Source organism: Vicugna pacos, chromosome 17, assembly GCF_048564905.1.
Source record: "Vicugna pacos chromosome 17, VicPac4, whole genome shotgun sequence".
NCBI lineage: Eukaryota > Metazoa > Chordata > Mammalia > Artiodactyla > Camelidae > Vicugna > Vicugna pacos.
In genome coordinates, this window is record NC_133003.1 from 31,867,437 (window position 1) to 31,883,148 (window position 15,712).

General features: G+C 46.6%; 1 protein-coding gene across 3 annotated transcripts in view; it reads right to left on the reverse strand.

The window, feature by feature from the left end:
- The window catches only part of CADPS (calcium dependent secretion activator), a 414,447-nt gene that overhangs the window by 151,693 nt on the left and 247,042 nt on the right, over positions 1 to 15,712 (reverse strand). For all 3 annotated transcript variants that reach the window (XM_072941600.1, XM_072941599.1, XM_072941598.1), the window contains exons 9-10: positions 14,420 to 14,486; positions 6,030 to 6,138 (exon numbers count right to left, since the gene is read on the reverse strand). In XM_072941600.1, the coding sequence (XP_072797701.1) occupies positions 6,030 to 6,138; positions 14,420 to 14,486 (176 nt within the window). The remainder of the gene's footprint in view (positions 1 to 6,029; positions 6,139 to 14,419; positions 14,487 to 15,712) is intronic.

A 15,712-nucleotide genomic window follows, 5' to 3' on the forward strand; every position in this document is an offset into this window, starting at 1 on the left:
GGAGTCACAATGTCAAAGAGGTATTTTGAGCCTGGCTTTTGCTCTGCTGGGGGCAAAGGTGTCAAGTGGGCTACCTACTGGCTATAAACATACTAGTATTTTTCTCCCCATCCTTAAAAAAAAAACAAAGCAAACAACAACAAAACACCCCGTGACCCCACCTCTCCCTACAGCGACTGCCCTACTGTCCTTCTCTTTACCATGTGAGGGGATCGTCACCAGGGCTTCTCAGACGTCAGTGTGCATGTGAATCCTGGGCGTCTCGTCAACATGCAGCTTCTGATTCACTACAAGCGGAGCTAGAACCCGGGCTCCTGCATCTCTAGCAAGCTCCCAGATGACGGTGATCGGAGGACTACACCTCAAACAGCAAGTTCTCCCTCCTCTTGGTATTCGTCCCCAAAGGCTTTCCAGTCAGGCTGCTGCCCCGCTGACACATCTTGCCAAAGGTCACCAATGCCTTCCACCTTGCTGAAGCCAATGATCAATTCAAAGGTCTCATATTATTCCATCCATCAACTTACTCTATCCTCCTTGAAAGGATTTCTTCAGTGGCCTTCAAGTCACCTGATTTTCCTCCTCCTTCCCTGGTTACGGCTCCCAGGCTGGTTTGCTGGTTCCTCCTCCTTTAAATGTGGGAGCATCCTGGTCCTCTGTCCTTGGACCTCTTCCTTTCTTCCTCTATACCCAATCCCCCCCGGGGTATGCCATCCAGCCAAATATCATGAATATGTTCAGGGTCCCTACATGTCTACCTCTACCCTGAACCTCTCCCTTGCACAGTGGATGTGCACACCCAGTGGTTTTCCTCACATGGAGGTAGGAGAGACACCCCAATCTTACATTGCCAACCCTGAACTCCTGGTCTTTCTCCCAAACCTCTCTCCATCTCAGCAAAGCTGCGCTCATCCTTCTAGGTGCTGAAGCCCCCCACCTTGGGGTCTTTTTAAACCTTATTGTCTCTCACTGCCCATTCCAATGAAATTCTGAAGGCTCTACATTATAACACTTTATATATATAATATTACATTTGTTACATAAGACATTATATAATTCATATTATATATTATATATATTGCATAAAACTATTATATATATTATATAAGACATTATAACAGAATTTGACCCCTTCTTCTCTCTCCCGTGCTGCCCCACCTGAACTCGGCCATGCTCATCTCCTACCTGGATTATTTTCATAGCCTCCTATCTGATCCCTCTGCCTCCATGTCCTCTCTCTATAGCTGATCCTCAAGATGAGAGCCAGTGTAATCGGTTTAGCACAAGGGTCAGGTCACACCACTCCTCTGCTCAAAATTGACCAGCGGCTACGCATTTCACTCAGAGGAACAGTCGAGGTTCTGACAAGGCCTGCAAGACCCAACATCAACTGACCCTCCACCACCTCCACACTCCCCTCTTACAGCTCGCTCTCATGTGCATGTGCGTGCACCCAATTCACAGTGGCCATGCTGGCCTCTTGAAGTTCCTTGAACCCTTCAGATACATCCTCACCTCAAGACCTTTGCACTTGCTATTTCCTGTGCCTAGAACTCTTCCTCCAGATATCTGCACGATTCACTCCCTCACCTCCGTCCTGTCTCTGCTCAAACGTCCCATGCTCGTTTGGGCCTTCCCCGACCTCTGCCTCTCCTTCCTCATCTCTCCTCTCTTGCATCATTTTTCTCCATAGCTCTTATCACCTCTAACAAATTCTATAATTTACTTTGTAAAGACAGGGAGTTTTTGGTCTCTTTTGCTCACTGCTGCATCCCTGGTATCGAGAACAGTGCGTGGCATAGGGTAGGTGCTCTGTGAACATCTGCTGGATGAATGAATGACCTACAGACTCATCTTTCCCACAGGCAGTTCTCAAGGTTAAAGTTTAGAGAAAAGTAGGCAGAGGCCTCTTTGGGGGCCCAAGCCAGAGCTACACTGTGTCTGTCCGCATCGTCCAAAAGCCTGTGTTTTGGAGTTACTTGGACTCTAGGTCCATAAACAAAGCCTCATCTCTTCATCAGGTTCCTCATCATTCCTCCTCGCCCAATTACCAGTTTCGGATGAGAGGAGAGTAAGTGGAGTGATGAGCATGCTTAAATTTCCAACAAGGCCCAGTCACTAACCATTTATGTTGGAAAAAATTTCTGGTGACGTTAAGACTTCCCCATTGTGCTGAGAGCATTCATCTGGCTGCCCATTCTACAAGAGTGGGGGAGTGTTGGCAGTTTGGCACTTAGAATTGCCAGGGATCCTAGAACAATAAATAGCTTCTTCTTTATATGAAGGGTCTCGTGGGAGAGCATTTTTAATAAAAGGTTTTTGGTGGTTATGATTATGAAGGAATATTTTGGTTCATCGCTTACAGAGAGTTTATAAATGTGTGATTTGGGTAGGATGAGGTGCAGTGAACAAGTCGGGAAAACCTGATGAGACAAATGGATGGTGTCATAAGGAGGACAATTCTGCAGGGAGGGGGAGGAAGAAGAGCTTTGAGGGATCCTTTCAGCCCTGAAAACTGGGCACGAAGGAGCTGAAAGGAAGAGTGGGGTCAGGAGACCTTCTGAAGTCCAGTCTCATGGTAATGTTTGGGATAAACTATTTTGATACTGCAGGTGAATTCCGGGCAAGACATCACTGGACGTGTCCTCTTCCTTGCCTGTCCCCAGCCTCCCCTCCACCAGAGCCACTGTCAGAAAGTCAGTTCATGGGATTGCCCAAGGAAGCAGAGAGGTCGAGATGGAAAGATGCTAAGAATTTTTCAGATTTTTAGTTAATCCTCCCAGCAGCCCTATAAAGTAAGCACCATTATTCCCACTTTATAAATGAGAATACTGAGTCACAGGGAAGGCGATGGTTAGCCCATGAACACAAAGTGGGGCTGGAGGTGTCAGAGCTGGGTTCCTAACCCCAGCTGTCTGACTCCATAGCTGGTGACTGGAACCACGAGCTAGACTGCTCCGGAGCCTGGTGAGCACGCCCCGCACCCAGGATCAGCTCTCTGCGGATTCATCGTTAGCAAGAGAGGGGAGAGTACCGTGGGGTGAGTGGGGCAAAGAGAAACATGTAAAGCAGCAGAAGCCGTGACAGTGACACCAGCGGAGGGCCACGTGGAGCTTTTTCAGTGAGCACGGGAGACCCAGGACACAACAGTGAGAGTGAGGAGAGAGCAGAGCAACCAGCAGGGAACCAAGGAAGAAGGCAACGTGAACATCAACACGAGCTCCAAGGCAGCGGTCCTGGGCAAGGCGGCAGTTCCTGGGGACGGAATCTGCATGACGCAATGTATGACAGTGCCTGGCTCTCCACGGAATGCCCCGCAGGGACTGACCTGCCAAGATCAAGAGGACAGGTCCGGCAATGGATGGAGCGGACCAGGCAAGGAACGCTGGCCAGCTCCCTGGCCGGGGGTTGCCGTTCCAACAACACACACGGACATGGTCTATTTATGCTGGCAAAGTTGTCGAAGATCTAATTTAGTCATTTAAATTGTGCCAGTGCATTATTCTGAATGAATATCCTCTTACGTGAAGACTTGGTTACTTAATCTAATAGGAATCGAGACGATTGCCACATCCTCTCTGAACTGTACCCAGGGAAAGGTAAAATGGGACATTTTCATCTTTAGATGAAAAGGAGGAGCCTGAATGGAAAACTTACTTATTTACCAATTCTCCAGATCAATCTTTCAAGACCCTTAAATAGGTAGAGCGGATTTGGAGCAAATGTTTTTGTCTGAGTGACTGCTGGATCCTAGGCTGGCACAAAGGCAAAGACATCCATGGGGAAGGCTACCTGCCCCGTAAACATCTCCCCCAGTTGGTTCCACTGACAAGCAGGATACAGCTCAGAAGGAGAGGGGGACAGATGGACTCAGTTCTGCTCCATGTGCCCCCTCGCCTTTCAGGGAGCAGCTGGGGGAGACTCCTTAACTCTTTGAAGACACTGGCTAAACTGTGCATCACCTCCATCTGCAGCTGGCAAACTCTGCTGTAGGAAGGACTCCCCTAGAACGCCTATTTAAATAGGATTTTGCCTTCCTCCTCCTGGTTCTTGGTTAGGTTTGGGGTCCAGGAACTACTATTTTTAACAAGCACTCTTTAAGAAATTCTGGGTTAGACTTCTCTCATGACAATTGGGAGTATTTAAATCTCCGTTTTCAATCAAACACTGCTTTGAAAATAACTAGGACTTGGCACACGGAGAGGCAGAAAAGCTGCTTATTATTCTCAAGAACATAATCAATTTACTTTCCATTTACATCCTTGGTAAAGGAATTTATAAAATTATATCCCAGGGGATCAATGTGAAAAAAAAAAAGAAGAGAAGCTTTTATAAAATATATGTGCAGTGACTCCTTTTCCATGTAGACAGAAAAAACTTTCTCCCCGCTCCCTCCCTCCCCTCTGTAATAAGAGAATTCTGCTTTCACATGATAAAGTAACAACTCTGGCTTTGCTCTAGCTGTACACGTAGCTACGTTTTCCTGCATGTACCAAAGGGTCAGACAGGTGTACATCTTCCTGTACAAAATGAGATGATAATCCTGGTTCTTACCTACTTGGTGGGATTGTGGTACCACCTAAATGCAATCATCCAGAGGCAAGGAATAGTGAACGGGACTAAAAAGAAGTTAGTGGCATAAGATGGTATTTTTTCCCTTCTCATATTGGCCCTTGAGTCTCCCACTTTTAAATGTGGGTCTTAAGAAAGAGGGTCTTTATTTCCCGGATGGGAACTCAGTGGTTTGAGAAGAATGCAAACCATCATAGAGCAACATGAGGGCAGATTCATTAACGCAGGAACCACAGCCTTTCCGTCAGCTGCTGCAGGAAGCTGTTTCATTCATTATGAGAGATTTCACTTATGTCTTCTGTGGTCAGCGCTGTACCACGCTCTGGCAAGATGCTAATTACCTACGGAAGTCCGAGGCTGGGGGTGGGGTGGGGTGGGGTGGCTGGCCCAAGACTGCTGGGTTGGGATTCTGAGTCTCACGGAGATGCTAAATGCTAATTCTCCCAAGTGGGCTGGGCCAAAGGGCTTCCTCGCCACACCTTTCCAGGTTAACACCCCATCTTCTCTCAAACTCTGTTTTTCTTCTCTGTGTATTTTGTTGCATGTGGAAGAGCAATATGGGAGTAGAAAAAAAGGTTTTGGGCCAAATAATGCAGTATGGTTGGAAATGCTTCCCTTGTGCAGATTTGGCATAAAAATAAACTTCTCTGGGAGAGGGCTGTTGGTGCCTGTTGCTCATTAATATGCTGAAATGATTTCGCACCCCCCCCCCATTTTGAAGGTTCCTTGAAGCGGATTTCTATTCATTTTTTTCTGGGAAAAGAAAAAAAATGGGTGTGGAGGGGGGAGAGGTGTGAGGGGACAGGATATAGAACTTCTGCAATGTAGAACTTATGAGAAATACTACCATTTGCGTGCTTCTCTTAGTTACATAAGGCGGAGGAGCTTGGATGTCAACGCTGTGGATTGGTGTCTTTTTAGGAAACAAAAACCATTTCGGGAGGACTTTCTTTTCAAGTGCCATCAGCTGGCTTCAGATTGTCTTTAGCAAATGTGGATGGACAGGGCAGTCTTGCTTGGACATGGAGACACCAATACCTGCCAGGCTCACACATCACCGGTGAACAATAACACATACCAAGCACACACACACACAGCCCTTGGTGTACATACAGGACGTCTCATTCAGAAATTTCTTTTTAACATTCAAGGGTGGAGGACATATCTGATGCAGGCACAGTTACGTAAAAGAGAAATGTATCATGTTCTCCTTTTGGTTTTACGAGGCTCCTTTGAGCGAAAACAAAGCCCCTGATTGAAGTGGCATTTACGCAACCAGGATGGAGTAAATCTTATGATTCTGTAAGGTCGGGGGGCTGTGGCTGTCATGGGCAGCTGTGTAACCCCAGAAACTTGACTTAGGGTTCAACATGGAGGAATTGCCCACAAACACCAGCTGACTGTTCACCTGGGAAGGGACGGGGTTTTGCGGGCTCATGGCTGAGCGGGTGAGCAGGTACCTGGCTGGGGGTCGGTGTAGTCCACAGTGTAGCCGTCCAGTTGGAGGAGTTCCTGAGGTTCGGCTTTTTTCTCTCGGTAACTGCACATGGCAAACGTGTACTGACTCACCTGTAAAGGAAAAGCACAGGTTGTGAAACTGGTTCCCTGGATCTCATCTTCCTTGGGGGAAAAAAAATCCCAAACCCCTCCCCGTTCAAGCCTGTCCATTCCCCTGAGGCCCTGCACGCAGGAGCCGGGTTCAGATGGAGTTTCTCCACCTCTTGGCTGTGTGACTTGGAGCAAGTTAGGGAGCGTCTCTGATCCTGTTGCTTCATCAGTAGATGGGATATAATCTGAGACCCCATCTTCTCACTGGCTTATGGCGAGGTGTGCATGAGTCCGCATGTGGAGTGCACTTAGAATCTTCAAGGTGCGTGGAAAAAAAACTTAGCTATTATCATGACTGCTGCTGTTTTTAGTGGGTTAAGCTGCACAAAATTGCCATTTGTGTAGGTCAAAACTGGTTGACAAGCCGCAATTTTGTAGGTTGTACCTAATATCAGACTATGGCCCTGGCTGAGAGCTCTCAGATACAACACAAGCCTTTTGGTCAGAGGTTAAGACTTTTCTTTCTTTATGCCCCCCTCCTTTCTCTTACTATTTTACGGTTTGCAGGCCGGTTCTCAGCTCCGAGCCGCACGTTCCGCTCCCCCTCCCCCTCCCCGCGGAAGGATGCTTTCAGTTGCTGTGAAAAGTCTTCCCTTCATCTCAGACAAGTGCCGGAGTGACACGCTGTCACAAGCAATGAGCGCTTGATCTCTAGGTGCCAGAATCGTAGAACCATCCTCGGCCCCCGACGGCGCGGCCCGCGCGGCCCGCGCGCGCATCCGCCCACGCCGGCGCCCGGCTCGGCCCCGCAGCTGCAGGCCGGCCTTCAGGACCCTGTCGCCCCGCTGCCTCCAGACCCAGCGCGGCTACTTAGCGTGCCTAACATCTGGCCTGTCTGCAAGGCGCCCGTGGGAGAGCAAGCATCCTTCCGGCTTCCGGCTAAAAGCTCACGGGCATATTTACCATCCACGGATGTCAAATGTCTTGGCGAAAGAGTGCCACATCCCTCATCTCTCGGGTTCCCTTTATCCAAAGAGACATTTACGAACTGAACTTTGATTCCTGCGGGGGACATTTTTTTTTTTTTAAATCTCCTCCATGGGTGAGATTTGTCTTTTTTTTTCCAATGGTAAGAAATTGGTGCGCTCAAACCCTGCCTACATCTCCCGCACAGTCCTCGCGTGAAGGTCCCAGCAGGAGATAAAGGGAGTCCAGGGGAGAATGTGTTACTGGTTGGTTTATCTATTGCTGCCCTCTGTTGGTTCCTGATGAAAACTTTCTGCCCGACTTGGGTGTCTTATGCTGGTAGTTCGCAGGACCTGTTCCTCATCCTGCAAGGTCTTCATGGGCTTCACGGGAAACACAAAGCCAGATCACTCAGATTATCTTTATAAGTATTACTCCTACAAAATTATTATTTGTATTATTATTATTCTTTGTAATAAGCAGAATAACCAATACCATCTTCCTTTTAAAAGGAGGATTAAGAGTGCAAGCTTTGTGGGGGGTCATCACATTGGCTTGGGGCCCCATCGCAGCTCTCATAAGTGGTCACAGGTATAACTCAGAGTCCTTGTCTGTATTCTCCCTGTGTCTTATTGTGGCTGGGGGATTAATCGGGCAGCGAAGGGCTTTGCACACTGTGCGTGACACTCACACAGCAAATACTCAGTATATGCCTTTATGCAAGCAGTCTCTTGCATTTGGCACTACCATTCTAATATAAAGCAGCTATTTGCCCATTAGATTATAAATCCGTGGAAGGCATGCCTAGGGGATCATATCCATCTTGGTTATATTCACCTTGCCATGAGCAAAGTCTGCCTTGTGGTGGGCATTCACTGATGGAGTCCAACTGGTTCTAGAAAGTTGGGTATGTGTAATCCAATAAGAGGTTTTCTCCCTCCCAAATTTACACGTTACTTCAGCCTGTTACTGGTCCCACGGACAAAGGAACCCTCCTGCCCCCGGCATGATAGGGAACACAGGTATTGCTGGAACAGTTCTGCAGTGACTTTTTTTTTTTTTTTACCTCTCTGGCAACATGGAGAGGATACAGTCCGTTAATGTGATGATTAGCCAAGTGGAGAGTTGCAGACACTCACTTGAGATCAGAAAAATATCACAACAGAAGGGTGTTATCTCAAGATTCAGGCATTTACTGTTACTACATGCTTGGGGCTTATCTGATTTTTCCTTTTCTGTTTCAGGTCCTTGTTTCTTGGAGCACTGTACGCTGCTGCCCTCTGCTGGTAATTCGGCTGAAGTTGTTTTGGACAAACTCTGGCCTCAAAGAAACTTGAATTGGTTTATTAGGACCAATTACTTAATTAATTAATTAAATCTTTAGACTCATCTGTTTTTTGTTTGTTTTTTGTTTAATTGAAGTATAGTCGGTTTACAATGCTGTGTTACTTTCTGGTGCACGGCATAGTGATTCGGTTTATTGGGATCAGTTTAATTTGAAATTCGGCAACTTTAGGAAATAAAAGGGGGAGAGAAGAAACGATTTAGTTTTGAATGTTTCTAATGATTGCAAGTTTGGAGGAGCCTCAGATCTTCCAGAGCGCTTGAAGGGTGAGGGAACAGCAAGGGCTTGGGAGCTGGCTGAGATTTTTTTTTAAAGCTTCCACAAGACATCAATCGGTGAAAGCTATTCCCAAGGAAATGCATGCTTCCCTGCCACAGGAGAATTCTGTTTAAATACTGAGATAGTGAAAGCTGTTGTCATAATGGCACGGTAGAGCCTGGAATACATGTTAGACATTAACAGGGTCAGCCAGCCTTGCCAGAGTGGCTGGACTACATACCAGAAAACAGATCAAGTGATCTCAGTGACCAGGAGACATCTGAAAATGCACTTTGGAGCTTAAAGAACTACACTTTTTACATCTTTGGGATTTTCAGCTGGTAGGCACTTTCTCATGTGAGAAGGGCTGATGGGACTTCTGAGGGTACAAACCTTTTTATTTTCTGGGTGGCTGGACCTCAGATACACAGGGAATCATTTAGCTCATTTCCAACCACTTTTTAAATGAAGAAAAGGTTTGAAATAATGTTTCATAAAGTGTGGGCTGAGGTCATCTTCATTAGAGTGAGAGAGAGTGTGTGTGTGTGTGTGTATTTGTGTGTGTGTGTGTGTGTATTTGTGTGTGTGTGTGTGTAAGGGGGGTAGGTTATAGAAATGCCACTAAATCAAACCAATTGAATCAGAATCTCAGGTCAAGGTGGGCTTCAGGAATCTATACTGTTCATAGTTGTCTCAGATATTTCCTAATGCATATTAAAGTCTGAGTACCACTACTTTAACATATAGGCACTGTCTGGAAGCTTCAAGCTTGCCCTGCGTCTCAATTGTATTTAGCAACTAGAGTCTAGTGGGAGGCAGACATTAATCACGTTATCTCAGAAATGTGTAACCTTAATGGTGGTAAGTGTGCCAAAGAGAGATAAATGGTACTGTGAGAGCTTGGGGATTTGGTCCAGTAGGGTGGTCAGGGAAGGTTTTTTTGAGGAAGCATTGACTGAGCCAAGACGTGAGGTTAGAGAAAAATTTTATGAGGTGAAGCACACAATTCCTGGAGACTAAGGACCATTTTTAATGTGATGTGGTAGTGAAGGAAGGATCACTGAGTCTAAATCCCAGACTCCTGGTTAACACAGACATGCAGGTAGAGCAGAGAGAGAACAGGTTTTGCAGCTATCAAGACCAAGATTTTGATTCTCAGATGATTTTCTAGCTGTGTGACCCGGGGGCAGTTCAGTTAACGGTGCTGGGAATCCGTTTTATTATCTTAAAATGGAGATGATGGTAACATCTGTAGGACATATTTTATGTTTGTATGCAGAGTATTCATTTGCCTCTGATGATAACTGAAGTCTGATTTTCCCACTGCCAGCCAATACGGTGTATGCCAATAAGGCTAACCGTGCCTCCAGCTGGAGGCAGGATGGGTGGAACGTGTAGTCCAGGCCTGGCCAATCAGCATCGCATCTCCTTAGCTGCAGTGATTGGTGCAGGGACGGGCACGTGACCACATCAGGCCAATGACAACTCAATCGGGGCTTCCGCTAAAACTGGTGGGAAATAAAAAGCTGCCTTTCCTCTGGAGCCGCTAACCTGTTTTCAGCCCTGACCTTTCAGAGCCCACTGCATGGAGAGCGCTTGCTTGAAGGTGAAGCCAGCTTAGAGGAAAGCATAGTCAAGAGATAATATAGATAGAGCAACCAAGTTATAATGACCTTGTTTAAACTCTGGATCTGGCCATGCCAGAAAACTCTTCAGTGAATTACTAATTTAATTAACTAACCAATATAATGCTTCCTCTTCTAAAACCTAAGCTACTTTGGGTTGATGGTTGTGATTTACAGACAGAATATAAACATAAATGCCCTTTAGGGCAGTTGTGAAGTTGAACAGAGAGAAGGAACATTCCTTCAGAGTTACGAATCATTCACTGACTTCAGTGTCTTACAGTTCACTTTCACAGTTAGCTTATTTTAATATTGTTGTCTAGGTGACAACGGCTGTGTTACGAAGTATTTTACATTATTAGACAATATCTTATCTCATTCAGATTTAGATTTCTTTGAAAGCTGAAACAGTCAGAACTTGCGCGCATTGTATTACCTGGAGGGAATCAGAAAGAGGATATGGATTTAGGGACCACGCTGGTTCTGACTGATGCAGAAGCACGTTGTGAATGCATACATCTCCTTAAGCATAGTCTCAACGGAGTGCTTGGAGTCATGGAAGACATTTGGAATCCCACGACCTGGGTTGGGTTTCGCATTGGCTGCCTATGAGCCATCGACCTTGGGCAAGTCATTTAACCAGCCTCAGCCTCACAGTTTCCTCCAGTGTGAATGGGGATAAGACTTGCCCTCGTGACAGTACAGAAAGGTTGTGAGGACCAGTTTGCAAACTCTGAGAGGCCAGAGAAATACAAGCAGTTGTGAGCATCACTGGAGGAACCACAGAACACTGTGGCTCATTTGTATGATGCTAAGAGGGGGAAAATATCTCAGAAAATACTTTGGCTGAAGACCAGTTAAAAACTTATCTTAATGAGAAGTCTCTGGGGTGTAGAAGAAAAACATTTTAAAATTAAAAAGATGATAGAGGTGAGGCTTTCTAACCTGGTGTGGATGAGTTGGCCGTTTCCACTCCACCCCGTACACACCCAAGGTGGGGGGCTCATGGTGGAGCTCCGTGGAACTGCCACCTCCATCATTAGCATTTACTTGGTCGCAGTTCCTAACAATGGTAATCAACATGCTTGGTCCTTACTGTGGCCCCTGGGGTTTGGAATGAGTTTGCTCATCCCTGTCTGGACTCAGGGTGCTGGGGATCCATTTCCCCTTACTCCTTGTGTCTGCAGCCATGTTCATAGGGCATATATAGGAATTTCAAGGAACACAGCTAAGAGGCTTTGTCGTGTCATTTGCACATAACCATCTGTTTAGCTCCTCTGATGCTCAGTTCCTTGGAGAACATAAACTCTGAGAGCATGTGGTCTAGAGGGAAGGGAAGACTTCTGTTTAAAAGGGACAATGAACTCTGGGGCAGTGTTTCTCCAAAGGTGGTCTCTGGACCACCTGCATCAGTATCTCCTGGGCTGCTTGTTCAGCATCCTGAATCCTGAGCTCCACCTCAGAAGCTTCTCTGCATCAGAAGCTTCGGAATGGTCCTTGGGATCTGCATTTTAAACAACACCTCAGTGCAGGCGGTCCAGACCCATACTTGGAGGGCACCGGGTAGGGACACTGCAGTCTTTGACACAGAAACACCTGCAACTGCTTTATTCCCTTCAGAGCCGGCGGGGCAGGCTCCAGCCACGTCCATTAGAACTTTAGCTTCCATCCTCCAACGCGGGAATTGCTGCTTTGGCTTAACGCCCCCTAAGGGTGGCCTTTGTCTCTGGTTCGTAGGAAGCCCATTTACAGTCTATCCGTGGATCCCCAAGGTAGTAGCTCTAAAAGGAAATCTCACTAAGAGAGAATGTAACAGTTCTGCATTACAGACAAAAATGTAGATTCCCTGTGTGTATGTGTGTGTGTGAGAGAGAGAGAGAGAGAGATAGACAGACAGACAGACAGACAGGCAGGCAGACAGGGGAGGCAAAAGAGAGATGACTTTTGAGGAGAATAGTGTAGGATGTGTTCTACCTTTAGGCTTTCCAAACAATTTTCCTTATATTAAATCTAACGGAATTCATAATTGTGTTGGAAATTATGTGTTGTCAGCTCTCTATAAAAAAAAACTCTCCATGAGACCTAACGTCTGAATGAAAGGAACAATGAGTAAGTCACTTGGGTGGCCGTGCTTTCTGGGCGGTGGTGGCACACCGTCTTCCACGCAAATCCCGCTGGGGCTGCAGGGAGACAGGGTTGGGGCGGCAGGCTGGGGGGCAATGTGCCTCCTTCCCCAGCATCCTCAGCTTTTCCCCACATTTGACCAGACGGGTCCTCCTGATTTTACTTCTGCATTTTTAGTTTCAATGGAAGGGTGTGGCGGCTAAAAAGAAACTGAAAATCCTTTGTACGGACGACTGCATTCAACACTGCAGGCAGGGGCTGGACGCCGACTGCCCCTGCTTGGACGGCCACCTTTCTCTTCAGGCAACTTGGGACATTTTTTTGCTTCTTCTGAATTGGGCCGGGACTCGGGGGCCGTGACCTTTTCTCCTGCAACTCTGTTGGCCTTGGGGTTGTTCCCGAGGGGGTAAGTTTTTTCCTTTATCATTCTGATAAAGCGCCTGGAAAAGGGATCACTGGGGACAGCGGAGATGAAAGAATGTGAAGAATCCAGAAATAACTCGGTATTTTCTAGGCAGGCCGCCAAAATTGCTTTTAGACGTTGTCGTGGTGAACAGGACAAAAGGCAACAGAAGACCTGAGTTCTCATTCTGGCTCCCCTGTCACCTTTGTGATGGTGGCACTGTCCTATCCCCACAGCAGTTATTAAGGGAGGAACTGGATTTGGGTTGAAACAGAAGGTTTAATTTGGTGGGGGGCGGGGGGGCGGTGGTCCATGTACCCAGTGCATCTCAAGAGCACATTAAAATTAATGAGAGTCACATGGACATGAAACAGCTCATGAAACCCTCGTACGGAAGGTGCTGAGTTTCAGACGGGCTTTGTACGCCCTTTTATGATTTTCAGAAGTGAGCACGGAGCATGCTTTGTAGCAACAGAGTGGTTCTTCTCTTGGTAGACGGTTCAGCGTGGAAGCCCTAACATGTCTGTGTTCCAGGAACACTGCCTAAAACAGTCACTCTCTTCTTTTTGGTTCAGTACATATCACATAGACCTGGCTTCGCTAATATTTTCAGCACAATTCCTTTTTTTTTTTCTCCCTGAAGAGTTTTTTTTCCTCCCCTATAATCTCCCCCAAAGTAAGAGGTCAGCTCCATCCCCCTAAGTCGTTTGTCATTTCAAATATACTCAGAGAAAAGTCTTGGTCTCCTGGCTCCCTGAGTCGGGGGAGAAGCTCCATATCATAAGACAAGGCCACTTGTCCCCCTTCCTCTGGGAAGGTGCCACCAGCCACTCTCGGGGGCATAGATTTTTTTTCCTATCTCAGAACCACTGGAAGCAATGCCTGAGCTCTTCCTCTCTCTCTTCCTTTTCCTTCTTTCTTCCACCAAACATTTCCCGAATGCCCACGTCAGACACCCAGCTGGAGGATGCGCACGCGTGTGGTGGGGGAATGAGGGATGTAACGGGCCCTGAAACAGCACACTGTCTATCGAGGGAGGCCAGGCAGACCCACAGGGGATTTTGAGACAGGCTGCAGTGCCAGGTGAGCAGCACAGAAAGGGGAGAACCACACGTAATCTAGCACTGCCTCTTTGGATGTATCCCGTCTCTCCATCTAAATGCTCTCTCTAGAGGTGATACCAGCTGTTTCTGCCTGCCCAGCATCCATTTCTTTTCCTGGTAATGGCATCCTGATTTTGTACTGGACGCAGTTCAGTGGCACCGTGAATCAAAGTGCCTGGCCCCGTCCTGTGAAAAGTTGGGTGTGTGACACGAGCTGGACCAATCTAATTCCCTCGCAAATCTGGCCCTGGAGATGCACGGAGAGAAAATAGAGAGAAATCTAGAGAGTCCTCTCCATTCTGGGTAGTGAGAAATTTAGAGATTGCATGGGTATCCAATATATAAAAATTCACTGAGTTAATAAACGCTGGAGCTTTGTGCACATAATGTAAGTCACATCAATTAAAAATATTAATTAATTCAATTGAACCTTTAAAAATGGTGGCTCTTAAGAACGATATTAGAGTTGAAAAGTTACCTGCACCAGTACAAAAAATCTCTTCTTCCATCTCTTCCAGACATTCTTACCGATGGCCCATAAATACCTGAAGGAAAGAAAAAAGAGGTGCATTAATTGCCAGAGCGCGTGCACGGTGTAATTCACTTTACCGTGGAGTTGGGCGCTTGTATAAACGAAATACACACAGCTCAGGAACAGAAAGCAGATGCAGGACTGTGTGGCTGAGGATAAGCGACAGCCAGCAGAGTGTACCTCCACTTAGAAGAATTGTGATCCATCATCAGACTTGACTCAGAGTCCTTGACTGATTCTGGAAAGCACTTTGGAAAATGTTACACTGCACCTTAATTTGTCTATGTGCTAAAAGTGTTTTAGGTAGGGGAACTCCTGAAAGCTGTCGCACAAGAGAGAAAAAAAGAGTGCTAAATCTCACAACTTCAACTCTTTCACGTCTCGTCAAGTCTCCTTCGGGAAAACCTTCCCTCATTTATTTCTGCTGTAATTCTGGCAAAAGCAGGTATATTACAGAAGAGGTTTCAAGTCGACACAGGAAGTCCTTCCTACACCCTTCCCTGTCCCCAAATGCTCTTCTGTGGATGGAAATGAATCTTTATAGAGAACTCTTTTTTTTTTTTTTTCCAAAAGGAAAGGTTAAGAACTACAGAGGCACACCTCAAAGCTGGCTGGAGATTTTACGATCAGTGTTACTAATTCATTTGTGAATTATCCCACTGGCCTTACAGACTGTTACATGTTGAACCGGCAGTGATTGAGGAAGTGAGGCGGGTGGTACTCAGGCTCCACTGGACCAAGTGAGGAGAGAGCTGGTCATACTCAAATCCATCCAAATCCTCGAGTTCTCAAACTGGCTTTACCTGCTATCAAATACCAACTGGATGACTTCCAAATCCCTACTTCACCTGGAATCAGACAGAATTTCCACTTTGGAACATAATGAAGTATGCACCTAGTTAAAGGTATACTGTTTCACAAATTGCAGAGGCTTGTAGGAGTGGCTGGTGGCCAGAGTGCTCAGACCTTGGAACCAGGAGCCCAAGTCATCCGAGTCCTTCTGCTTCCTCGTGCTTATTCCTCAATCGCCAAGTGCAGGTGATTTTTTTTTTTTACCTCCTCAGAGTTCCTCACTCTGTTTCATTTTTCTACCTCACATCTCCACTTCTTCAGTCCCAGCCCACATTTTACTGCCAGGGACAACTATAGACGGACTTCTAAATAGGTCTCAGGGACAGCAGAATGATTTTCATCCTCCTCCTGGCCGTGAGACGGATCCTACCATCTGCAAATTCTAGC